Raw genomic sequence first — 25,551 nt, forward strand, 5'->3', positions numbered from 1 at the left:
ACCCCTGCAAAGAATGGGGTGTGAGGAGGTGTCTTTTCCTCCATCTTGGGGGCCAAGCTTGGTCACCATGATTTTGCAGGATTCTGTGTTGGCCATTTTCTGATTGTAGTTTTTTCCATCTCTTGTTGGTTTCATTGTGTACGTTGTTTTTCTGGTACTGCCTATTTGTATCAGTTCATGTAAACCTTTCCATGCTTCTCTCTGTTTCTCCTACTTATTCACTTGTATAGCTTATAAAAGTAGGCAAAGAGGAGCTAAACCATTTGCTGAGGACACGTTGACGTACTGTACCGTTCTGAAAGCTTTGTTGGACACGGGATAAGAATGAGACCTGTGATTGCATGTGTTGAGGAAGCTCTCTACCAGTGTGCGTTGGCACCTTTTCTTCCGCTTATTGTCCTCCAGAACTTACTAGGATGCTGAGAGATGAAGTCACCTGCCAGGGCCCAAGACCAGCACTCCTTCTTCCCTGTGCAGTGGCTACCTTACCTTGATGGGGGAGGAAATTCTCAGGAAGACAGCCCTCCCTTCCACGATTGAGAACATGATGTCAGGGGCTATGGTGTTTGCTTTCCGTGGAGAGAGAGATGTGTGTGTGTGTGTGTGTACACACGCATGTGCTTGAGTACACACACGTACACATATATGTGTGCTCACACATGATGCCTCAGCACCTGTAATTTGAGTTACAAGGCCTGGTCGGGTTTCTGATGGTGGCCTTTCGATGCTTTGCTTTTTCATTCCCTGTCCCAAGAGCAGAATCCCTTTATTCTTTCCAGTTTTGCTCCTCTGTCTGTTCCATGTTAAATGGAACCTCAGTAGCCCACAGCACATCCCACAGCTCTCTCTGTGTAGACCAGAAGGAAACCATCTGGAATTGAAAGTGCCCCATTTTATTGTCAGGCCTGGGGATTGAGCCCCTGTTTGAAGGAAGGCAAGAAGCCTGAAGGTGGAGAGTTGTTTGGATGTGAGATAAAAACCAAAAGGTGAGAGGATTCTTTGGCTGCAGGTTATCAAAAGAGTGCATTGGGCACAAGCTGACTATATCTTATCTCAGATTATTCAAGTACATGAAAGTGTGACACACTAAACATGGATGACCTCTTTGGGGAGGTCACGAAAGAGAGGCAGGGGATGGGTGGAACCACACAACACTTTTGTCCATGTTCTGGAAGTAGAAAGAGAAAAGGAAGGAGGCCTTTGGCCTGCTGGGTCAATCTTCTTCCCATCTGGGATGGATGGGGACTTCACCAGAAAGGATAGAGGGCTGGGTCTTCTCTGCACTGCACATAGTGAAGGCATCAGACCTTGACCTAAGATTCTGTCGATCCAGGAATGTTTCTGTTTTCACAGAATTTCCAGATGGGAAGGGACTCTAGTGTCCACTCAATCCAACCCACACTATAGTAGGCATCCTCTCTATAACCTCCCTACAGAAGGACTGCCAGCCTTTGCGGACAGACCTCAAGTTAAGGGGTGGCTCACCACCTGCTGATTTGTGCAGTGTGCTCATTTGTGCAATGAGGGAACCATTAGAGAGGTTTTCAGTTTTTTCCAGACTTAAATTTACTTCTTTGTGGATTCTGCCCATTGCTTCTTTTTCTATATGGTAGATGGCCTTTCAGATACTTGAAGACACACATTGTATTTTTTCAGTACACACAGGAGAATGGTATCTACAAATAAGCCTTGTGTTGCTTAGTGAGTTTGTATTCTGCAGCAGGGGTCTTGTCGGACAGTCAGCATACTGTTAGGGTTCTTCACAACTGGGCTGTCCTGTGTCTGGGACCAGAAATTCTCAGACTTTACGCTGTGTCATTCCAGAGTATCTTCAGCTACTCAAAGTCCTCCAAATGAAATGGTTTTAAATTTTAGTTTTAAAATTATTTGGCATTCAACAGGAGGAGAGTGATATGAAACAAAACTACTTTTTTGGGATATGTGTAGGAATGAGAGCTGTGATTGCATTGGTATGAGAAAACCCAAATAAAGAAACTTCCCCTACCAATCCTTGGCATCACCTTTTCTGTAACTCAAGTGTCCTGCAGAGGAGCCTAGAGTGTCTCAGTAAACTGGGAAAGTTGGAAAGGGCTCTTTAAATTCCCTCCCCTCTCTGTTTTTGTGGCAGCATGTCACCTTCAGAAGGTGCCACATTTTTATTTTTATTCATTATTTTTTTTTGGTGAGGCAATTGGGGTTAAGTGACTTGCCCAGGGTCACATAGCTAGTAAGTGTCAAGTGTTTGGTCTGAGGCTGGATTTGAACTCAGGTCCTCCTGACTCTCGGCCCAGTGCTCTATCCACTGTGCCACCTAGCTGCCTCAGGTGCCATATTTTTAGAAGGACGTTGATCTCTAGTGCTTTAGGTAGATTATCTCTCAAGGACTGGGGGGGAAATGGACAAGAATTACGTGGGATGAGAAGACAAGAAGGAGCTGTGATGGGTGCTAGTGGATCACAAATCCATTGAAATAGTGATGACAAGCCTCAGATAATAGAATGTAAGAATTGGTTAAAAGAAGTGCCTGTATTTTTCTTTCAGAAGACATGACTTTCTGGAGCTATGATAAATTTATTCTATTATTTGAAGGGTTAACTTGGAGGGAAAAGGATTAGTTATTCTGCTTGGTTCCCGAAGGGAGAACTAGGAACATTTGGGCTTCAGTCTTATTTCTGACATTTAGTGCTGATGTGACCTTGGGCAAATCACTTAGCCACCACAGATCTCCGTTTTCTTCTCTATAAAATGAGAGCTGGCCTGGCTGGCCTCTGAGGGTCCATCTATTTCTAGGTCTGTGATTCTAAGATAATGGGTGGAAATGGTGGAGAGACCAGTGTAGAGGGCCTCAGAAGGGAGGCTTCTTCTACTTCGTCCTGGAAGTGTCCTTGGAAATGTTAAGAGATTCCTGGCCAGTGTGGTGTCGGGGTTCCAACTTATCCGGGACTAAATACCCACCAAAGCTCCTTTTGACACCAAGATCCCCCACCTCCTTTGTTCACCTTCAGCACCAGGTGTCAGCCCATGTCATCCGACTTGTCCCTTACATAGTGACATGTCCTTGGATCCTGCTGGAATCTTGCATCCACTCACTCAGTCATCCAACATTAGTTAAGTGCTCATTGCAGAGTGATTAAAGAGAGAAACTGAAGAATGAGAACTGACCCTCTTCAAGCTGAGAAGGCCCAGTGGGACCCTCAGAGGTCATGCAGAGATCCCTCATTTTACTGTAGATGAGGAGATGAGCTGGGGAGAAGTCTCAAGGTCACACAGATGCTCATATAAATAGAGGCAAGGTTTGGCTAGCTCCATTGATCCATGTTGTCTATAAACAGAAAATAGAATAGAAAAATCATAACTGCAAAAGGTGAATAAAATGGGTCCAAAGATCTGATGAGGGAGAATCATCCCAGCAGGAGAGATTCTGAGAGGGATGGAGGGAAGTTGTGTGATACGGGAAGTCTGCAGTAGTTCATTAAAAGGATCCAGAATTTGCGAGCTTTCTAGTGATTGGAAACATCCCCCTATTTGAGCTCTTTGTATCAATTCAGCCTTTTTCTTCCAGAACAAGAACTGATTTCAGCCTCTGTTTCAATGAAAAATAAAGCAATTATTTATGGGAAACTTTGTGGACCAAGTACCATTTAGAGCTTGGTAGAAGATAGTTGTTGGGACTGAAACATAGCTAGCATTTTATCTTTACGTAGATCCTCCAGTCAATAAGAGAGTCTTCTTATTGTGTGGGTAGTTGTCATGGAAGGGGCTGGTTTGGTTCACTGTTAATCATCAAAGAGTTTCAGAGCTTTGGTCATTGGCCTTCCACATATGAGGCATTACAACAGGGGTTCTTAACGGTTTTTGTTTCAAGGACTCCTTTGACAGTCTGGGGAAGCCTTTGGACCCCTTATCAGAATCAAGTTTTTAAGTAATTGAAGGAAATGGTAAATTCAGTAGAGATTAGTGAAAATAAAAGTAAATTTTTTTCCTATCTAAGTTCATAGACACCCCCCCCCAAATCCATCCACCGGATCCCCACCCCCCAACTCCTTCCCTGAGCCCCTGTGCTAGGAGAACACTGCTCTCCTCTTGCTTTAATGAAGGTGGTACATTTGGGGCATAATGTCTGATTTAGAAACACCTTTCCATGCACTGGATAGTATAAAGAAAAGTAGGGGGTGGCGGCAGAGCAGCTCGGGTACTGAGAGTTGAAGCCATGAGGGCTTTATGGGTCTACAGTCCAAGATTGCCCAAGGAAGTTCTCTGTCTTCTGTTCCCTACTGTCAGTCCTTTCCAGGATTCCTGAAGCTCTCTTTGTTGATACAATAGAAAGAATCCTGGGTTTGGAGTCAAGAAGATCTGAGTTCAACTTTGGGTCTGGGTGACTTTGAGCAAGTCACTTCAGTTTTCTGGGCCTCAGTTTCCTCATCTGTAAAATAAAGGAGTTGGATTAGGTTACGTCTCAAGTCTTTCCAATTATAAATCTATCATCCTTTTCCCCTTAAGCTGATACATCTCTCTAATTTCGTATTTGTTGCCTTTTACTCTGTAGTGTTATGAAGTTTTTTGTTTGTTTTGCTCTTGGTGCCCCTAACTAATGTAAGCCTCGTTTGCCCCCCTTTAATTCCTTTGGGCTCCCCTCTGCAGTTACGGAATACAGTCTTGCTTCGTAAAGGAGGCTGGGCCTTAACTCTGTTCTCCCTCTTCCCAGTAGGACATTTCTTGACGTAGTCAATTTTTAAAATTCTGCAGGCAGAGACTTATAAATCCCTCTGAGAGTTTGGTATGTGTGTTAGAGAACTAGGCTCGAGACCTTCATCCTGACTAGCTCTCAGTTCAGTTCAGCAAACATTTGTCACTTTCCTGCTGTATTCAAAGCACTCTATGAGGTCCTGGGAACTCAGGCAGAGCTGTGACAGGCCCTCCCCTGGAGAAGCTGACAGATAAGTAAGGACAAAGTAAATGCAAAGTAGTGGAGGTGAGAGGGGGTGGAGGAGCGTTCCTAATTGGGGAGAGTCAGGAAGAGTGTTGTGGAGAGGCAGCACTTTGGTGATCCTTAAAGGGTCCTTGGGATTCCAGTCCAGGGGCCAGGCCAGGCACCAGCTCAGACGGCCAGCAAGCCAGCCGTGCTGGAACGTGGGATATGTGAGGAGAAAATCAGCTTGTACAAAAAGGAAGAGCTTTGAATCCCAGAGAGAGGCATTTGTCTTTGGTTCCAGGGGTAGTCTGGAGCCACTGTAGCTTGAGCAAGGAGGGCCTAGAGGCAGAAATAAAGCACTGGGCTTGGAGTCAGAGAGACCTGAATTCAGATATAGCCTCCAGTACTTCATAGTTGTGTGACCTTGAGCAAGTCACTTCATCTCTGTCTGCCTCTGTTTCCTCAGCTGTAAAATGAGGATAATAACAGCACGTGCCTAATGGTTGGTGTGAGGGCCAAATGAGATATTTGTAAAGCAAGTAGCACAGTTCATGGCACATTGTAGGTACTATAGAGATGCATATTCACTTCCTAAAGGCCAGCTTGTGTTGCAGAGGTATCACTTGGACAACTATGAAAGATGGTTTGGGGTAAGGGAAGAATGGAAGCAGAGGCCCATTAGGAGGCTTTTTGTAGTGCTCCAGGTGTGAAGTGATGAGGACCTGCCTCAGGGTGGGGCAGGGCCAGATGAGTGGGCAGAAGGGCACATGCCAGAGATATGCAGCCAGGCTGACAGATGGGTCACCTGATTGCCTGTGGGGAGTGAGGGGAAAGAGAAAAGTAGAAGATCACAAGGGGTAGAACTAGGTAACTGGGGAGATGACTGTCCTGTTTGGATACAGGGGAGTTGGGAGAATGATGATCAGTTTTGTTTTGGACATGTTCATGAGACTTACCATGCCCTAGGGGGACTGCCATAGTGCACCGAGTGCTTTACCTGGAGTCAAGAAGACTCATCTTCCTGAGTTCAAATCTGGCCCTATACACTTACTAGCTTTGTGACCTTAGGCAACTCACTTCACCCTGTTTGCCTCAGTTTCCTCCTCTGTAAAATGAGCTGGAGAAGGAAATGGCAAACCACTCCAGGCTCTCTGCCAGGAAAACCCCAAATGAGGTCATGGAGAGTCAGACACACTGAAATGACTGAAGCTGAGACTTCCAAGTAGAGATGTGCAGGAGGTAGTTGGTGATGCTAACTGGAGCGCAGGAGAGAGATGAGTTCGATAGTAGATTTGGGAGGTCACCGAGGGGTTTTTGAACCTGGAATCTAAAGAACTGACAATGAGAGTGGAGATCCAGCACCCAGATGGTGCTGGGATATCCCCATGTGAAGGGGCAGGACATGGGTAACGATCAAAGGAGATAGGGGTAAGTGCTAACCTATAGCTCTTTAAGGTTTAATCTTCACAACAACCCTACAAATTAGATGCTAGTATTGTCCCCATTTTACAGATGAGGAAGCTGAGGCTGAAATGTTACATTACTTCCCAAGGATCACACAGTTAAGTATCTGAGGCAGGATAATGTAGCATTCTATCCACTGTGCCATCTAGTACTTTGTCATTACAAGTAGAGTATCTCCTCTTCTTTACAAAGAGTTTGAGAGGGCACAGCTTTCTCCCTTTCATAGTAGAGGAGGAGAATTAGAATGTGTGTTTGTTTGTTCTTCTAACATAGTGCCCCGGATCAGTTTGTGGGCCTTCATTCATTTACTAAGCAGCCATTTGTTATGTACACATTGTATGCAGACTCCTGTGCTTAGCACTGGGGGAGACACAGCTAAAGAAGACAGTCTTACTGCTTGTGTGGCCACCCAACACCAGCCTGTGTTGACTTAGGAAATCACAAGTGACCGTTATCTGTGTTGTATAAACTCTTATTCATCTTGTTAAACATTTCCCGGTGACTTTTTAATCTAGTTCAACTCTGAGTTAGAAAACTCTGATGTGGAATATAGTACAAACACTAGCAAAATCTTACTCGGATTGCTTGTGTTATTGATTCAAAATGGGAACCTCCTCCCTAATCAGACATGGCACAGGGTATCTCCCCTTCTAGCTTGCCCCAGCTTTTCTGCCAGTTTACCTATCTTCTTTTCCTTTCCTGGCTGGATTTGGAACTTGCATCCCTACTCTATGTCAGAGTGAGCCCAGAATCCCTTCTCTACTGTGACCCGGAGGCCTACTACACCCTTCCCAATGGTGCTAGGCTGCTCCTTCTGGACAAATGTCCCAATATATGGCAAGGAATCTGAAGCCTTGCTATTGGATTTTTTTTTAAATTCCATTTTATTTTATTTTCAGGTTTGAATTCTCTCCCTCCCTCTTCTCTCCCCTTCCCTATCCTTCTAACTCCCCAGTGAGAAAGCAAGAAAAACCAAAAAATTCCCTTATTGATCATATACAAACCAAATCATATACTTTCATCTTCACTTTTGAGTCCCATCAGTTCTATTTTTGGAGCATATTTAATCACAAACCTCTGGAATTGTGGTTGGTCACTGTGTTTATCAGAGTTCCTAAGTCTTTCAGTTATTTTAAAACCAAAGTTATTTTAAAGTCTTTACAGTATTGTTGTTATTGTATAAATTGTGCTCCTGGTTCTGTTCACTTCATTTTATATCGGCTTATACAATTCTTATCAGGTTTCTCTGAAATTATCCCTTTTGTCATTTAACAAATAGCATTCCATCACTTATGTATACCATAACATGTTCAGCCATTCCCCAATTTACAGGTACCCTACCCCCCTCCAATTTCCAGTTTTTTGCTACCATATAAAGAATTGTTATAAATGTTTTTTGTGCATATGGATCCTTTTCCTCTCTCTTTGGGGCATAGACCCAGTAGTGGTTAACCTAGTAGCTAAGTTAAAGGGTGTGTACAGTTTAATAGTTTTTAGGAAATAGTTCTAGGGCTTTCTGGAATGGCTAAACCAGCCCACAGGTCCGCCACCAGTATATTAATGTATCTGTTTTCCCGTGACCCCTCCAGCATGTGTGATTTTCCATTTTCATCAGCTTTGCCAATCTGATGGGTGTAAATTGGAATCTCAGTTGTTTTCATTTGCGTTTCTCTCATTATTAGTGATTTAGAGTATTTTTCATATGGCTGTTATTAAGAAGATTTCTTCCTCTGAAAACTGTCTGTTCATATCCTTATTCAGTTATCAATTGGAGAATTTCCCGTTGGTTCTGTAACTATACTCCTAGGACTGTTGGGTCTTTACATCTGCTTTGTAGCTGAATTTTCCTGTTTGTTTTCCCCAGTTAGACTGTGATGTGAGTTCAGAGACTGTTTTCTTTTTCTCTTTGTATTCTCTGTGCTTAGCGTGATGCTTGACCCATAGCAAGCATTTTATTCATTTACACTTTCTTTGACATTCATTCACATCATCCTGCTATAAGCCTTTGTGTTACTACCCATCTCTGTTAGAATAGCCTTATAACATTCACTTTTTTCCTTTATACCACTGCTACATTAATTTTACTTAAATGTACATCTGGTCATGTCACTCCTTTGCTCAGAAATCTTCAGTGATTTCTTGTCAGCTGTGTAAAATACAAACTCCTTTTTCTGGCATTCAAGGCCCTCCTTTATCTGGTTCTAGCCTCTCTTCCCACCTTACCTTACTTAATACTCCCCTCCAAGCATTCTCTGCTCTACTCAAATTAGATAAACCTGATCGTGGTCACCCACCAATGTGCTTTTGAGCGTGCTGTGGCCTATACCTGAAACATATTCCTCCCCCAGTTTTCTAGTTGAATCCCAACCCCCTCCACCCCCCTCAACAGAATAATAATTTTTTACCTTTAAGAAAAAAAAAAGCCTTAGATAATAATCTGGTTTTTAATTCCCTGATGCACTTATCTGAGTCTTACAACCTTACTAGATTATAGCCCAGCCCCCAGAAGGACTGAGGCTGTATCTTATTTAATGTCATCTCTACTTCAGCTCTGTATACAATATTAACTTCATAACTAGTTGCTGATTGATTGAATGAATTTATGGCATGGAAGTCTTGACCCGGGTTTCTCTAAGACAGGGACGGTGAAACTCAGATTGTTGCAGATTATCATAACAAGATAGAATAGTGTCATGTATAGTCCTGGTGACAGACTGTATGTGTGTCAGCATTCTGAGGACCAGCCCAGCTGGTGTATGGAGTAAGTCATCGTAAGAATGCTTAGCACTGAATGCGGCATTTCTTGGCCATTATAGCACATGAAAGAGGATTGTAATACCCATATCTTGAAAGCTGGCTCTGTTATATTATTTAGTTCTGCTCCAAGACTTAAACATGCTAAAGATGAAGAACCTGGATTAGAAGCCTGTCATATATCCACAGGCAAGTCTCTTTGCCTCTGTAGGTCTTGGTTTTTCCACCTGTAGGATGACATTGTCCCCTCTTTTCTGCTGAGCTGCTTCTCAGTCCCAACAGTCTGGTTCTCTGAGTTGGTACCCTCTTGGTGACTCTGGGCTTTGCCTCACGTCTTTGTTTTTGCCAGCTGCATTTACTGTTGTAGACAAAGAAACAGCTTTTTTCTCAGTTTTCCTTTAGCTTGTTCTGGTATCAACACTTGTTCACATAGGAAGTTTTAAAGAATCGTGGGCAGGAGGTGATCTGTTTCAACAAGGCAGGGATCAGACAATGCAGAAAGCGATGAAGGGAATGCAGGTTAGAAGCAGAGGAGAGTCGAATGTCTGGATCTGGGCGTCACAGATTCTGATTTCAGCTCTGCCACTTAATAGGGATTCAGCTTCAGAGAAATTCCTATCCCTATTTCCCACCCCCAACCCCTTTCACTTTTTTCTTCTACAAAATATGATGGAGGGTGTAAGTGGTTCCACCTTATTAGGTTGTAAATTTGTTGAGAGCAAGGTCTGCATCATGTCCATCTATCCCCAGCTTCTAGTACAGTGCCTGCCAAGTGGATCCTCTCACTGGGTAGAATCTTAGAGATCCCCTCGGACTAGGTAATGAAGGCACCAAGGACCCTGAGAGGTTCAGTGACTTGCCCAGAATTATGTAGCAGGAATCCAAACCTAGGTATTCTGATTTCAAATCTCTTGTTCCTTTCACACCCTGAGGTGTATTCTGATTTCAAATCTCTTGTTCCTTTCACACCCTGAGGTGTCTCATGTGTCGCCGTCATACCTCTCCCCCCCAGTCTTAAGGTGAACCAGCATATACCGACTCTTTTCAGTGGTTTCTCTCCTTTTAGCAAATTGGATTGTCAGAAGAGGGAAGGCTTTAGTTCTGCTCTTAGGATCATAGTACAAGACTTCTTTCCTAATTGTCTGTCAGTTTTCAATTTGAGGTGACTTTTAACCAGATTTGTTGTTCAGCAGTTTCAGTTATGTCCGACTCTCTCTGTCCCCATTTGGGGTTTTCTTGGCACCATTTCCTTCTCCAACTCATTTCATAGAGGAGGACACCGAGGCCAAGAGCGTTAAGTGACTTGTCCGGGGTCACATAGCTAGTAAGTGTCCGAGGCCAGATTTGAACCCGGGAAGATGAGTCTTGCTGACTCTAAACCCAGCACTCTATGCATTGCACCACCTAGCTGCCCTTTAACCAAATTACCCTGAAACAGCTTTGCAAGAGAATTTTCAGGAGAATCTTGTACCAAATGATTTAGTTTTAAAAAACAAATACAAGACTACTATAGTTACTGAAGCCATGTTTGTTTTTCCATTTTTAAAAGCCATTAAATTTGTGTGTCATGTCTTGTTCTTAATAAAGCCATCCTGTTGACTAGCTATGACTTTATTCTCCTCAAGGCCAGTGTTCACTGATTCCGTCTCAATTTTGTATCCACTTCTTTACAAATTATAAACATCAGGTTTCACAAATGACAGCGTAATTCATATTTCTTTATTTTATATTTTTACATTTTGATTATCTCCTATGGAAAAAGAAGAATATTGTGGCACGGAACAAATATTCCACAACCAGCATGTTCATAATTCAAACAGAGCAGTCACTTGTTTTCAAAAGGAAACATATCTGCTTTTTTCTTAACTCCAAATATCTAACATCTATGTGATTTCCTTGTGATAGTGCCATATTTTTCCAACCATACTGTGTCAGTGGCTAGTTTCCAGAGTATTTATTCCCTTTTAATTCCAGATAGAAGTATCTCAAAAGTTCCACACTTCTTAAGAGTTTGAGTCATCTTTAATTATAGCTCCTGGGGTATAGGGAGGATCAAGTGAGTTAATATTTGCAAAGTTTAAAGCACTGTATAAATGCTACTTAGTATTATCTTTATTTTAAAAATTAATTTATTTTTCATTTTACAAACATTTACTTCTCTCTACCATCTTCTTCCCATACTAGAAAAAACAAAAAAGAAACCCTTACGTGCAGAGTCAAACAAAACAAACTCACTTTGTCCTTGTCCGAAAATGTATATTTCGTCTGGTATCTTGTGTCTATTACTTCCTTGTTAGGAGGCAGGAAACAGTTTTTCATTGTTGATGTTTTGGAATTGCGGTTTGTTATTGTCTTGATCAGAGTTGCTTAGTTTTTCAAAGTTGTATAAACTGTTCTCCCAGTTCTGCTTACTTCATCATCTGCATCAGTACGTACAAATCTTCCCTGATTTTTCTGAAATCATTCTATTCATTAGAGCAATCTAAAACTCTCTTCAAGCTTTTTAAATACCTCAAAGATTCATGACTATACTCGTAACAGGGATGGGAAACCTGTGGCCTTGGGGCCACATGTAGCCTTCTAGGTCCTGGGTGTGGCCTTTTGACTTAGTCCAAGTTTTACAGAACAGATCCTTTTATGAAGATGATTTGTTCTGTGAAATTGGGATTCAGTCAGAGGGCTGCACTTGAGGACCTAGAGGGCCCCATGTAGCCTTGAGGCCACAGATTCCCCAAACTTCTAACTACTTTCCTTATTAAGTATTTAAGATGAAAATTCAATAGAATGGTGTTTGTTTTTCAACTCAATTTTGCTTTCAATTTGGACAAACTATTACTTTCCTTATTAACTGTTTGATTGTACCTTTGCATGTGTGACCAGGGTTATGAATAGAATCTTGAATAGAGTTAGTTTAGGATAGAAAGTTTGAGGCACAATGGGGCGTGAAGGAGAGAGAGACAGACAGACAGACAAACGGCGAGCTTCTGGCAGTGGCCTGGAGATTCGGCAGGAATATAAGAGCCTCTAGAACTATAACCACTGAGGATGTTTAAGAGAATCCGAAGATATGAGGCTGATGTGTCATGGTTCAGAGAAGACATGGTGAGATACAGAGAGAAAAAAATGCTGCTAGCTTTGGTATTAGCATTCCTGGCTTTCTTCTCACTGGCTTTCTCCCTGTATCTTCAGTTTTATCGATTTTGAAGGGTTCTGGTGGCCAAGAGACACTTCACCCATAAGCCAGGCTTGAGGTGTTGTAGTGTTGTATATCTTAGCAGCAAGCAAACCCGCTTATCAGAAAACAGGTACAAATCAGTACTATAGGCATAAGACATTCAGAAGTCAATTTTTCTTTTTGAGGGGTGGTTTTGTGGGGGGGCAATTAGGGTTAAGTGACTTGCCTAGAGTCTCACATCTAGTAAGTGTCAACTATTTGGTCTGAGGCAGGATTTGAACTTAGGTCCTCCTGACTTCAGAGCTGGTGCTCTATCCACTGTGCCACCTCGTTGCCCCCTCAGAGGTCAATTTTCAAGATATCACAAAGAGAGGAAAATTCCAAAAGAATGAAAAAGTACCCTTTACGGATGGTACTGTTATTTTGAACAGGCGACAATTAAGCCATCAGCAATATCCAACCCATATGCCAGATTCAAGTGTCTGTAAAATCTCTGTGAGAATAACCCATATACATAGAGGGTATCCAGATGAAAATATAAAAATGGAACCAGGAGGTTTTTGCAGGTGGTTTTCTACAGCAAATGACATCTTCACTGTCACACAACTAAATCAGAAGCACAGAGAATTTAAAATAGAGCTATGTCTGTAATTTGTTAGTCACAAAAAAAGCTGACTAGAACAAAGATAAAGGCCTAAAGGCTCTTGAGTAAGGTGCCCCCAGAACATTTGTTAAGATTGTACAGGGTTGCATGACAGGTGCACCACAGAGATCACTTTGTTAACACAAGCCTGAAGGTGTTCGCCGGCATCATGGATGACGTGCCATGCCAAATCCCCATAGAAAAGGTTTTGCCTTCTCTAGATGGAGAGTTGTGCCAGATTTTCCATCAAGAGCCCAGCTACTGCAAAGGCTTCCCAGTAGGATCATGGCTTCTTATAGCACATTAGCCTGACTGTCCACTCAGGCGAAACAAAATGGACGAAGAGTAGCTGAGGGAGCCGAGAAAGTTTAGATTGAAGAGAAGACCCAGTGGGGAGTGCGCCTTTCCTCCAGGCAGACGTGTCAGGCTTGTTGTACTTGACCCTGAGGGCCATGTGAGGGACAGGTGAACTGTGCAGAGGCACACAATGAGTGTTGACCTAGGGGAGAACAGGAATAGAATAGGCTGCCTTAGGCTCCATTGGTTTCCTCTTTGGAAGACTGGATGATGATTTCTGTGTTGGAGAGGAGTTTCTTGCTCATGTATTAGTTGGTTTGGAGAGCTTCTGGGATCCCTTCCAACTCAGATTATGTGAAAAAGTCCTATCAGTGAAATTCTGTTAGGCATCCAGACATGAATCCCATTGAGTAACTCCATTTTCTGTGTGGTTGCCTGGTGCACTCAGAGGGAGTTGATGCCAGTAAATACAGTAGTCTGACATGTCACCTAATTTTTGTCAATTTCATGCCTGTTCAGTGCTGAAAAAATATAAATATTCTAAGCTTTGCAGAACATGATGCGTATCTGTACAGATGAGAAGTATTCACTCATGCTAGCTTTGGAGGGCAGAGATAATGCCTTGTTTTCCATAGTCTCTTGTGGCCCTTGGCACAGAGTAGACTTCTTGGGGTGGGGAGAGAGGGAGGAGGGATTGGGCTAAGTTAATTGAAATCTGGTGTCCCAAATGAAGGAGGTGATAAACTCCGTGTTCTGAGCCTAGGTCAGACCACAGCTGAAGAACTGGGTTGGGAGAGGGGCAGGCTGCATTTTAGGAAAGGCATTGACTGGAGTGCATTCAGAGAGGGACTAGCAGAGTAGGGAGGAAACTCAGAGCCGTGTTATTCATAGTCAAGTGATAGAAGTGGAGATGGTTGGCCTGGAGAAGGGAAGACTTAGAAAATACAGACATGTTTGCCATCATCAAATATTTGAGGGGTCGTCACATGGAAGAAGGATTACATTTATTACACTTGACCTTTGAAGTTGGATTTGGGACCATTGGGTCCAGAGAGGGAAATGTGAACTTGCTATGAGAAGGATTTCCTGGCGCGCAGCTAGGTGGCGAAGTGGAGAGTACCGGCTCTGAATTCAGGAGGACCTGAGTTCACATTTGACCTCAGACCAAATACTTGACACTTACTAGCTGTGTGACCCTGGGCGAGTCACTTAACCCCAATTGCCTTTAAAAAAAAAAAAGAAGAAGAAGAAGAGGAGAAGGATTTTCTAATGGTGTTCTGTACATGGTGGACAGGTAATAAATGTTTTTCAGATGACTTAATAATCAGATTGGATGTAACCAGGTTCGGGGTTGATGACCACCTATCCAGAATGTTTCCAAATGGAGTCCTGCTTACCCTGGTGGAATGTGAACTCCTAGAGAACAGAGATTATTTCATTTTCTTCTATGTATCAGTTCTTAGTATAGTGTTTTTCACATAGTAAGCTCTTAATGAATGCTTGGTAATTGAGGTCTCCTCCACTTCTGAAAATAGATAATTCTGTAAATTAAATAGTACTTACAATATTGTGGGGGGGGGGGTGTTCATACTATTTGGGAATAAGTCTTGAGCACATAAAAGACACAGGAAGCACATTAAGCACGTAGGAAAACACAGTGGTTGAACAGTGAACAGAATCTTTTCCATTTTCTCCATTTCCAGTGGTAAACTTTCCTTTGGCAGTGCTCCTAATTAAGTTTGCCTGCCTTTTGAGAAGCTATACATTTGCTTGGCATTTGATAAAAGAAGGGAACAATTTGTTTTCAATTCAGTTCTTTATCTTTTAAGATAAAATTTTTCTGAAGGTATAGTACCCATTATCTGTGTGGGTGGCTTGGAAAACTTCCTGTTTACTACTTCACAAATCTTTTGATAAAGGGAGATAATAATCACATTGTTATTACCCATGGGGTGTTGGCCTCTCTGGTGCAAAGCTTTTGCCAGCATCTTTTTTGACAAGGCGTGGCCCAGAGGTGTTAGAGTTGAGCCTTTTCCCAGAGTTCTCCTGAACACCGGGAGAAATGAGAGTCGGGAAGGAACAAGTTAACATCAGCTTCATTCTTCTCTGTCTTATTCTGGACATTTTGCAGATTGTCTTTAACTTGATCAACATTAACATCTGCTGTATACAGAGAGTACTTGTGCAGGGGCCCACGTTATTTGGGAGATTACAGTTTAGTAGGCGTGATAGGCGATTTAGCAGATGCAGAGGTGTGCGCAAACAGTGCTCTATGCTGGCTAAGGAAGATTGCCTGTCCAAAGCCCGAGATGGACTTGAGGGCTTGGCAGTGGAGTTAGAGAACAGGGCCCGGTCTTGGCCAGCTTAGAGCTCCATGGTGGAACATTGGATACCAGGGGCCCTACTGTGAGGCCTGGGGTTTTACGGTTGTTTCAGTATTCACCCTGATCTTATTTTCTTCCATAACAGAAACCAAAGCCTAAACCCCGGCCATCTATCACGAAGACAACGTGGGAAAGTAACTATTTTGGGGTGCCTTTAAACACCGTAGTAACTCCAGAGAAGCCTATCCCCATTTTTATTGAGAGATGCATCGAGTACATTGAAGCAACAGGTAAGAGCGATAACTTGGTCTTGATCACAGCAGTCAGAATTTCTGCAGGATTCTTTGTAAAGAAAGAATCCTGGAGGAGTGGCCAACAGCATCATAAGGTATTTCTCAGGTCTTAGAGCTCTCTGCTCTGTCATGCTGTAAGCTGTTTCCCAGCTTCCCAGTTTGCTGGTGGTGAGGGGCCGCATGTCAGACAGAGTGAGCATGTGAGAGAGATGCTGAGGGCCAAGGAGGTACATCTCCAGGCGACCCCAAGGACCCTTGTAAACACTTGGATTGCCTCAGTCCTTCATCTCTTGTCATTCCGGGTGTGTGGGCTCCCAGCTCTCTACTTCAGGAATTGTCTTGACTTCAGACCCCAGGAAGTAGGGAGGGTGGTTAGAGGATGAGGGACAGACATTACTGGGGAAGTCACCTGCTGGAGCTGCCACTGTTCTCTGCCCAGCCCACAAGGACTAGCCCTACCTATTTCTCCCACTGTCTGTCCTTCACAAGAATGCCACCTAGACTCCTTGCTAGGGCTCAGGAGGCATTCTCCACTCGAGAAGTTGCCCCATGCCTCCTGTGGGCCCCAGCTGGCCTCACCCAACAGAATTCCACCTCTCAGGGCCTTTTCAGGTCATCACTCCTATACTAGCTACACTCTCCACCCTTTCCTGTCTTGACCCCTTAACTTAAGTCTACACTGTTTCCTACTCTTGAATCCCTTGCTCTCTGGGCTTTTCATCATTCACATTTCACCAATTCCCTGCCATAGACTGTCTCCTTTGCTCTCTCTTGTTCACGTGCTACTGGATGGAGCTGGAGGAATTGTGCTGATTGGGTTCACTAGAGATTTCTGTTCTCTGACCTCATTTGGGCCCCTCACTACAACAGGGCAGCCATGCTCCTGTCCAAACGTCTCCACAGACCTGTTCTGAGTCCTGTTTCCCTGCAAGCTACTGCTGACTCTCCCATTTCCTCCTGTGCTCCCACTGTCTCTTCCTTCTCCTTCCACGTGTGCAAGTGCTTCTGTCCCCCCCAGACTCCCCTGCCATCATCTCCACCTGCTCTCTTCAGTCTCTCCAGATTGCCTTTACACATGCCTGTGTTGTCTCCATCCTTACAAAGCCCTTGTTTGAGCCCACCAACCCCACTATCATCTCATGTTTTCCCCTCCTTTGACCCCTAGGTGGCACAGTGGAGAGAGCATTGGGCCTGGAGTCAGGAAGACCTGAGTTCAAATCCAACCTCAGACACATAACAGCTGTGTGGCTCTGGGCAAGTCACTTTATCTCTGCCTCAGTTTCCTCAACTAAAATAATACCAACCCCTGCCTCCCAGGATTGCTGTGAGGCTCAAATCAGATAATTATAAAGCACTTAAAACAGTGCCTGGCACATTGGTGCTATGTATGAATGCTTGTTACCCTTCCTTCTCGGCTACGTGTATCCTTCAGAAAGCCATCTATATCCATTTCTTCTCCTTAAAAAACAAAAAACACAACAACACTTTTTAAAAAACAAATTCCTTTTGCCTTTATACCATCAACATCCCCTAGCCCTTTCAGGAGGAATCTTAACTTGTTTTAAAAAAAAAAAATTTAAGCAAAACCAATTATTAATTAATGTTGATTACATGAAACAGTGTGCACAGTGTATTGTTCTAGGAGGTTCATCTTCTTTCTTTCTGTTCCCAATGATAAAGAACCAAAACAGAGGGGGGAAGTTCAGTTCAACAAAACTAATGCGTGTCTTAAAAAGTCTGATGTTCTGTCGAGTTTGACCTTTGGGCTTTCCCACCTTTATAGATAAAATGGGTCAGGTATGCTCTTATCTCTTCTTCAGTGTTTGATCATAATAATTTTGCGTAATCCAGTTGTGATTGCGTTTTTCTCCTCTCCTCAGTCTTACAAGGAAACTGAGGCCCAAGGCAGGTAAAATGTCTCCTCCTGCTGCCCCCCTTCCCTGAGCACAGAGAGGGAGTCCCCGAGGCAGTGTTGGGGCCTCGCTTCTGTGGTCCTCTCTCAGCATAGCTGTGCTGGGCTGTATGGCTTCTTAGTTCTGGCGTTCTGTCCTTGCAGTTTCTTTGAGCTGTGACATTTGGGGTTCTAAGGTCCCTTCCTCCTGGAATGCTCCGTGATTCCTTTAAGAATATTGATATTGATGCCTTTAGTTTCTTCACCCCCTTCATTTCCCTCCTCTGGAGAGCTTTCCCTTGTCACACAATAAAAAAGAGAAGTAGTGACGGACCAGCCCATCAGCCAAGCCATGTGTTGTGTTACTGCAGTGAGGAGCCCATCTTTTGACGTGTTTAGATCCATGAACAAGGAATGGTTTTTTTGTCCGAAGGCATTTGAGCTCCTTGAATCTGGTAAATCTCAGCTCAGTCAGTGGCTAGTGGGAGAGACTGCTTGGCTGCCTGGGAATCGGGCATCATTCTGAAGCCTGCCCCTGTCATTGGCATGGCAGTGTTCTTCTCTCTATTTGATTTTTAATTCTGTTCTTCCTGATTTTTCACTTGTTGCTTCCAGAGCCTTGCAGGCTTTGATCTTGAGGGAGTACCATTCAGGTCACATGGAACTGGGTTCAGGAATATAAGCTTAGCCCAACAGGCCAGCAGCCTGATAAGCAAACAGCAGTCAGTCAGCTTTTATTAAGTGACTGCTATGTGCCAGGCACTGGGAATACAAAAGGAGCAAAAGACAATCCCTGCCCTCAAGGAACTTACCATCTAATGGGGGAGACAACATGCAAACAGATATATACAAAGGAAGCTATACACAGGATAAAAAGGAAATTATTGAAAGAAAGAACTGAAAGGAGGGGGATGTTAAAGGGCAGTCTGTTGCAGGAGATGAGATGGAATGGGATTGCTTGAACAAGTAGAGGGATTTATAGTCTATTTTTTCTCTCTAATCACAACATGATAAAAAATGATGCAGTATCATGAAATATGGACTGACTGCAGCAGCCTACTATAAATTTCATCAGCACCCTCTGGAGCTGGGTTTCAGCATTGACATTCCAACTGTAGAGAACTCCATGCCAAAGGAGGAGAATGAGACTGTAGAACCTGAGTGTTGGAAAGGCCTTTGAGGACTACATACTCCAGTCCCCTAATTGTACAAGTGAGGAAACTGAGGCACAAAGGTGGACGTGTTTTGGCCAACCTGCCAAAGAAAGTCATTGGAAAATCCAGGGATGCAGCCTAGTTCTTGAGACTTCCATTGCAGTGATCTTCCCACTCTGCCTCCTGCTGAGGCCCATTGGGTTGTCCAAGGAGCACGATGTCAACAGCTTGTCCTCTTGAGTCTCCATGTTGGTGAATCAGGGTACACTTTGTTCTCATACCCCAGGCCTACAGAGATTCATTTAATTAAAGCTCTTATCCACTCCCATTGCAGTGAGGATTCTTCCTGAGAAGGGTCCTATTTCATAGGATCATCTGTTTCAACTTAGAAGGGACCTTAGAGGCATCAGGTGCAGCCCCTTCATCTTACAACTGAAGAATCTGATTCAGGAAGGTTAGTGTGACTAATCCATCATCTCCCAAGTCAGAGGCAGGGTCTGAATTGAGTTTGTTCTTATTCAAGCCTTGCGCCCTTAGCCCATGCCTGACACCCAGCCAGCCTCTGTATCAGTACTTATCTAGCCCTTCCCTTTCCCACCTAGCTGCCAGAGTTTTCTTCCCTGTGCTTCCTGCTTAGCAAGGAGGTCTGGGCAAAGCTTGTTTGAGCAGTGGTAAGCCTATCTTGGTTGCTGACCCAGCCTTCTGGAAACAGCAAGTTTGGGGAATCATTTCACCTATGAAGTGTTTGGATAGTCTTTGTTTCTTACCACATAATAACATTCCGTTCCATTCTTGCATCACAGTTTATTTAGATAGCAGTTGGTGGCACAGTGGGGAGAGTGCTGGGCCTGTAGTCAGAAGGCTTGAGTTCAGCTGTGTGACCTTTGGCACATCACTTCATCTGTTTGCCTCAGTATCCTCATCTGTAAAATGGGGATAATCATACCACCTACTTCCCAAAGTAGCTGTGAAGATCAAATGAAACATTTGTTTTTTTTAAAAAGCACTTATTCCAGTGCCTGACACATAGTAGATGCTATATAAATACTTATTCACTTCCCCTTCATTCCCCAGTTATGGGGATCTACTTTGTTTCTAGTTCTTTGATAACACAAAAAGTGCTACTGTAAATAGTTGGTGTATATATGGACTCTTTTCTTGTCAGTGACCTCCCTGGGGTATAAGCCTAGTAGTGGTATCTCAAGTCAAAGAGTTTAGACAGGAAAGGTAAGAGGGGGTCAGGTGAAGGGTAAATAGAGCATTTTGTATCTAGTCATGGAGGCAGTAGGGAGCCATTCAAGTTTGGGGGTGGTGGTACATGGTCAGACCTGTACTTCAGGAAAATCATTTTGGCAGCTTAATAGAGGATGGATTGGATTGGAGAGAGATTTGAGGCAGGCAGACCCCCTAGCAGCTATTACAGTAGTCTAGGCATAAGGTGATGAGGGTCTGCACCAGAGGACTGGCAGTGTCAGAGGAGAGAACGGGCATATTAGAAAGATGGTGCAGTGGTGAAATGCCTTCACAACAGCTTGGATATGGAGGGTAAGAGACAGGAGCCAGGAAGACCCCTAGGTTGGGGGAGTCTGAGAGGACGGTGTTGCCCTCCACAGTCATAGGGAAGGGGTGGGGCGTGGTTTTGGGGGGCAGATACTGAGTTCAGTTTGGATATATTTAGTTTGAAATAGCTACTGGATCCTTTTCCTTTGATCTCTTTGGGATATAAATCTAGTTGAGATATTGCTGAATCATATGCTCAGGTTGATAGTTTTTTTTTGACATAGTTCCAAAGTTTTCTCCAGGATGGTTGGACCAGTTCACAGTCCCACCAACAATGCATCAGGGTACCTCTTTTCCCACATCCTCTCTAGCATTTGTCATTTTCTTTTTCTGTTATCTTAGCCAATCCGATGAATATGAGGGGGTACTTAAGGGTTATTTAATTTTCATTTCTCTAATCATTAGTGATTTAGAACGTTTTTTCATGTGACTATTGATAGCTTTGATTTCTTTCTCTGAAAACTGCCTGTTTGTATCCTTTGATCATTTATCAATTGGGGAATGGCACTAATTCTTATAAATTTGGCTCAGTCCCCTATGTAATTGAGAAATAAACCTTGTATCAGAAAAACTTGTAGCAACATTCCCCTCCCCTCCAGTTTCTTGGTTTTCTTCTAATTTTGTCTGCATGAGATTTGTTTTTGCAGAGATTTTTTTTTATTTTATGTAATCGAAATTACCCATTTTACCTCCTATGAACCTGTATCTCTTGTTTGTTCATGAATTCCTCCCCTCTGACAGGTAATTTCTTCCATTCCCCCCTAATTTGTTTATGATAGCACCCTTTATATCTAAATCATATATCCATTTTGAGCTTATCTTGGTATATGTTTGAGCTGTTGGTCTGTGCCTAGTTTTCTGCTTTTGACCCAGCAATACTGCTACTAAATCTGTGCTCCAAAGAGATCAAAGAAAGAGGAAAAAACCTCATCTATACCAAAATATTTATAGCAGCTTTTTGTATTATAGCAAAGAATTGGAAACTAAGGAGATGCCCATCAGTTAGGGAATGGTTGAACAAGTTATGACATATGAATGAGATGGAATACTATTGTGCTGTAAGAAATGATAAAGGAGGTGGTTTCAGAAAAACCTGAGAAGAATTTTATGAACTGATGCAAAATGAAGTAAGCAGAACCAGGGAAACAATTTATATTCTAACAGCAATGTTGTAAAGATAAGCAACTGTGAAAGATATAGTGATTCTGATCAATACAATGATCTGTCAGAATTTCGAAGGATTCAATGATAAAAAATGCTGTCCACCTTCAGACAGAGAGCTGATAGGCTCGAGAGTATAGATCTAAACATATTTTTTCTTTTTCTTGTTTTTTTTTTCCTTTTTTTGTGGAATGTAGTTAATGCAGACATGTTTTGTGTGACTTTGTATGTATTAATGGATATTTTATTTCTTGCCTTCTCAGTGAGTAGGGGAGGGAGTCAAAGAAGGGAGATAAATTGGTACTAGAAATAAAATAGAATCAAAGGAAAAAGACATCTACTGGATATCCAGTTGGAGGTGTTTGAAAGGCAGTTGGAGATGCAAGATTAAAGGTCATCAGAGAGGTTAGGGCAAACTAGGTAGACCTCCATGGGGTATAAGCCTAGTAGTGGAATCTCAAGTCAAAGAGTTTAGACAGGAAAGGTAGGAGGGGGTTAGAGACAATCTTTTTGAGGAGTTTGGCCACAGAGGGCAGAAGGGATGTAGGATGATAGTTAGCAGGCCTGGAAGGATTAAGTGAGAGGTTTTTTTGAAGACAGAGGAGAAATGGACACATTTGTAGGCGGGAGGGAACGAGCCAGTAGAGAGGGTGAGATTGAAAATAAGTGAGAGAGTGGAGATGACAGAGGGGCCACTCTGTTGGAGGAGATGGAAAGGAAGGGCATTACTTGTTCAGATGGGTCTTGGTAAGGAGGAAGGTCACCTCTTCGTGTGAGATGAGTGAAGGAGGAGAAAATGGCTGAAGGCATTTGAGTGATAGGAGATGAGGAAGAGATGAAAACAGGGAGCCCATAGTGAATGGCCTCAATTTTTCTGTAAGATATGAAGCCAGGTTCCCAGCAGAACTGAAGGGGAGGGGCAGCCATGAGAATGCTTTTAAGAGCCCACTGTGGAGAGTGGGAGGGAGTGTTGATGAGGAATGTGTAGAAGGATTGCCAAGTGGTGATGAGGGCCTAGTTGAAGTTGTGTAACAGATTTGTAGCGGCTTCAGTCAGTATGGTGCCGTAATTTCTCCACCTTCGTTCAGTAGCACTTGTGTATTCGAGGATTGAAGGCTCCTCAATGGTGCGAGTGATCCAAGGGTGAGGTTTGGCAAAGTGCAGTCTAAGTGCTGCATTTATGGGTGATGGAAGGATCAGTTACCATCTTTTTGTGTGACTGAGGCAGGTTATAGAAAGTGAATAGGTTGAAAGAGTCAGTATATATATTGCAGTCTCCTAGTATGAGGGCAGGAGTTGGGAAGAGAGAAAAATTGTGAGCCTGGTACTGAAGCCATTTAACAAAGGGATATGACATAGCCCTTTTTTTGGGGGGGGGGGTAATTGGGGTTAAGTGACTTGCCCAAGGTCACACAGCTAGTAAGTGTCAAGTGTCTGGTCTGAGGCCGGATTTGAACTCAGGTCCTCCTGACTCCAGGGCCAGTGCTGTATCCACTGCACCACCTAGCTGCCCCCGACAAAGGCTTCTATAGATAGCCACTACCAGGATTGTGATTAGGGGACAGAGATGAACCTTAAAGGAGGGGAGAGGTCACCGAGTGAGTCTTCTGCCACTTTCTCCTCCTTACCCCATCCCACATGCAGAAGCAGTTATCCTAGCCAAGGCAGAGCCTTCCATACAACCAAGTTGGTCCCATTCCATCCTCTCTTCTACATCAGATTTCCCAGTCTGTCATCTCTACTCTCTCACTAATCTTCCTTTTCTCCCTGTCTACTGGCTGCTTTCCTCCTTCCTACAAACACCATCTTCTCTTCCTGTCTTTTCTCCCTGGCTTGGGCATCAGGACCGTGGGATCATAGAACTAAAGCCGGAAAGATTTTCAGAGACCATCTGATTTAGCCCTTCTGTTTTGCATATGAAGATAATGACAGTGATAGCTAGCATTTATATGATGCCTGCGTGCCGAGGACTGGCCTGAGCACATTACAAATGTTATCTGATTTGGTCCCCACAACAACTCTAGGAGTTAGGTGCTACTATAGCCCCATTATACAGTGAAGGAAACTGAGGCAAAGGCTAAGTGATTTGGTTAATGTCACACAGCTAGTTGTGTCTGAGGCTGGATTTCAGTTCAGGTCTTCTCACTATGTCATGTTAGACTGAGAGATTGAGTGACTTGACACAATGTTATACAGTTAGTGAGCATCACAGGTATTGTATCATAACCTAGTGATTTGCTGCACAGCAGAAATATATTTTAAATGTTGTCAACATGTGGAGTAAGTGGATGGAACAAAATCTGTTATTATTCAGGCAGCTTTTTAAAAAAGCAACAGTTTCAGTCACTAAAGATAGTTGTGTTTGTTTATTTGTTTTTTTAATAAAGCCAATAGAGGTAGAACCAGGAAAACAATATCATGCTTAAAGACACCACGGACAAAGGAAAAATGACAGTTGTAAAAGATTATGCATCAAATGCCCTAATTACTGATTTCTTAAAAGTGAAGTGAGGAAGTTGCCAAAATTTGGGAAGTAACATAATATTAGCAGACATCAATATTCCTTTCTCAGAAATGGATAAATTCAATGTTAAGGTAAACAAGAAGGAAAATCCGAACCTGAAGTAATTGTTGGATATACTAGATTTGATTGACTAAAGATGACTTCTAAAGGAAATATTAGAGAATATGCTTTTCTTAGTATCCTCTTGGGCCTTTAGAAAAATTGATCATGTGCTTAGGGCATAAAGGAATCATATACAGGTATAAAAAAGGGCAGCTATGTTAAATGCTTCTTTTGTTGATTACGTCTCCGAAAAAGTAACGAGTAACATAAAGATGAGCAAAGGATAACAACCTAAGTGGAAGCTATTTAAACTGCATATTCCTATCATGACTGCCTTCATTCCAAAAACTTGAAAGTCTGTGTTATTATTAATAAGGCTGGAGGTCTTTCAAAGCACATGGATATTTCTAGACTGGCTTAGAAAGGGCATTTGGGAATGAATGTAGAGAGAGAAAAATTTCTCTTTTAGGAACCCACTATAAACTTCAAATATTCGATATAAGACCCTATATCTTTGATTTTGCTACTTTTGGAAACAAAATTTGCCCTCTCTCAGTTTCTGTTTGCTTATGTGTAAAATGAGGTCAATTGTGCCTGTGGTCCTTAGCTCACAGTGCTGTGGTGAAGCCCCAGGGAGAGAGTGTGGATGCTGTGGACAACGTCAGTTGTTGTAGAACGCCAAGGCTGGTAAAAACATCAGAGCACAGACTGTCAGAGTTGGAACCGACCTTTGCCCTCTGTTCATCCCCCACCTAGTTTTCAGATTCAGAGATTGAAGTCCAGAGGGAGGATGAGTCTCACCCAAGATTCCAAAACAGGTCAAGGGTAAAGCGGGGGCTGGAGCCCCTGTCTCCTGATTCCAGGTCTGGGGCTCTTTCTGTTACACCACAGCTTCTTTTATTTGCAGTTGTATTTCAGATTCTCTTCATTTTAGCTTCATTGATCCTGGGAAAGACCATAATAGTGGCCAGAGTCTGGGAGTCTTGTGGTAACATCTGGTTGTGATACGTGAGAGAGTCGGGATGGGATGCTGAAAGAGCATTGAAGTCTTCCCGTTTAAGTCATGTGTGCTTGGGGTTCTGTAGAATCGAAGAATCTCTGATCTGGGAGGCAATTTAAATTCAGCTGAAACATGAATTTCCCTCTGTGCTTTATATTTGTGGCCCTCACTGCTTTGCTTCCAAGACCTTCAGTAATGGACAGCTCACCCAAAGGAAGTCCCCTCCAGTTGGGCCATGTTGCCCTGATCAGTGTCTTTGGGCCACCATGGATGATATTACTTATTATTATTAATCCCTTTGGGCATGCTCATTCAGTGCAGGCCCCGAGGCATCGGGGATGTCCATGTTAGAATGGG

At 43.1% G+C, this 25,551-nt stretch overlaps 1 protein-coding gene across 1 annotated transcript in view; it reads left to right on the forward strand.

Moving 5' to 3' along the window:
* LOC114030927 (rho GTPase-activating protein 35) overlaps positions 1-25,551 on the forward strand; it is a 151,558-nt gene that overhangs the window by 83,170 nt on the left and 42,837 nt on the right. Inside the window, exon 3 of the mRNA XM_027845874.1 lies at positions 15,715-15,859. Coding sequence (XP_027701675.1) covers positions 15,715-15,859 — 145 coding nt within the window. The remainder of the gene's footprint in view (positions 1-15,714; positions 15,860-25,551) is intronic.

The sequence above is a fragment of the Vombatus ursinus genome, unplaced genomic scaffold (assembly GCF_900497805.2).
Source record: "Vombatus ursinus unplaced genomic scaffold, bare-nosed wombat genome assembly UNPS02015030.1, whole genome shotgun sequence".
Lineage (NCBI taxonomy): Eukaryota > Metazoa > Chordata > Mammalia > Diprotodontia > Vombatidae > Vombatus > Vombatus ursinus.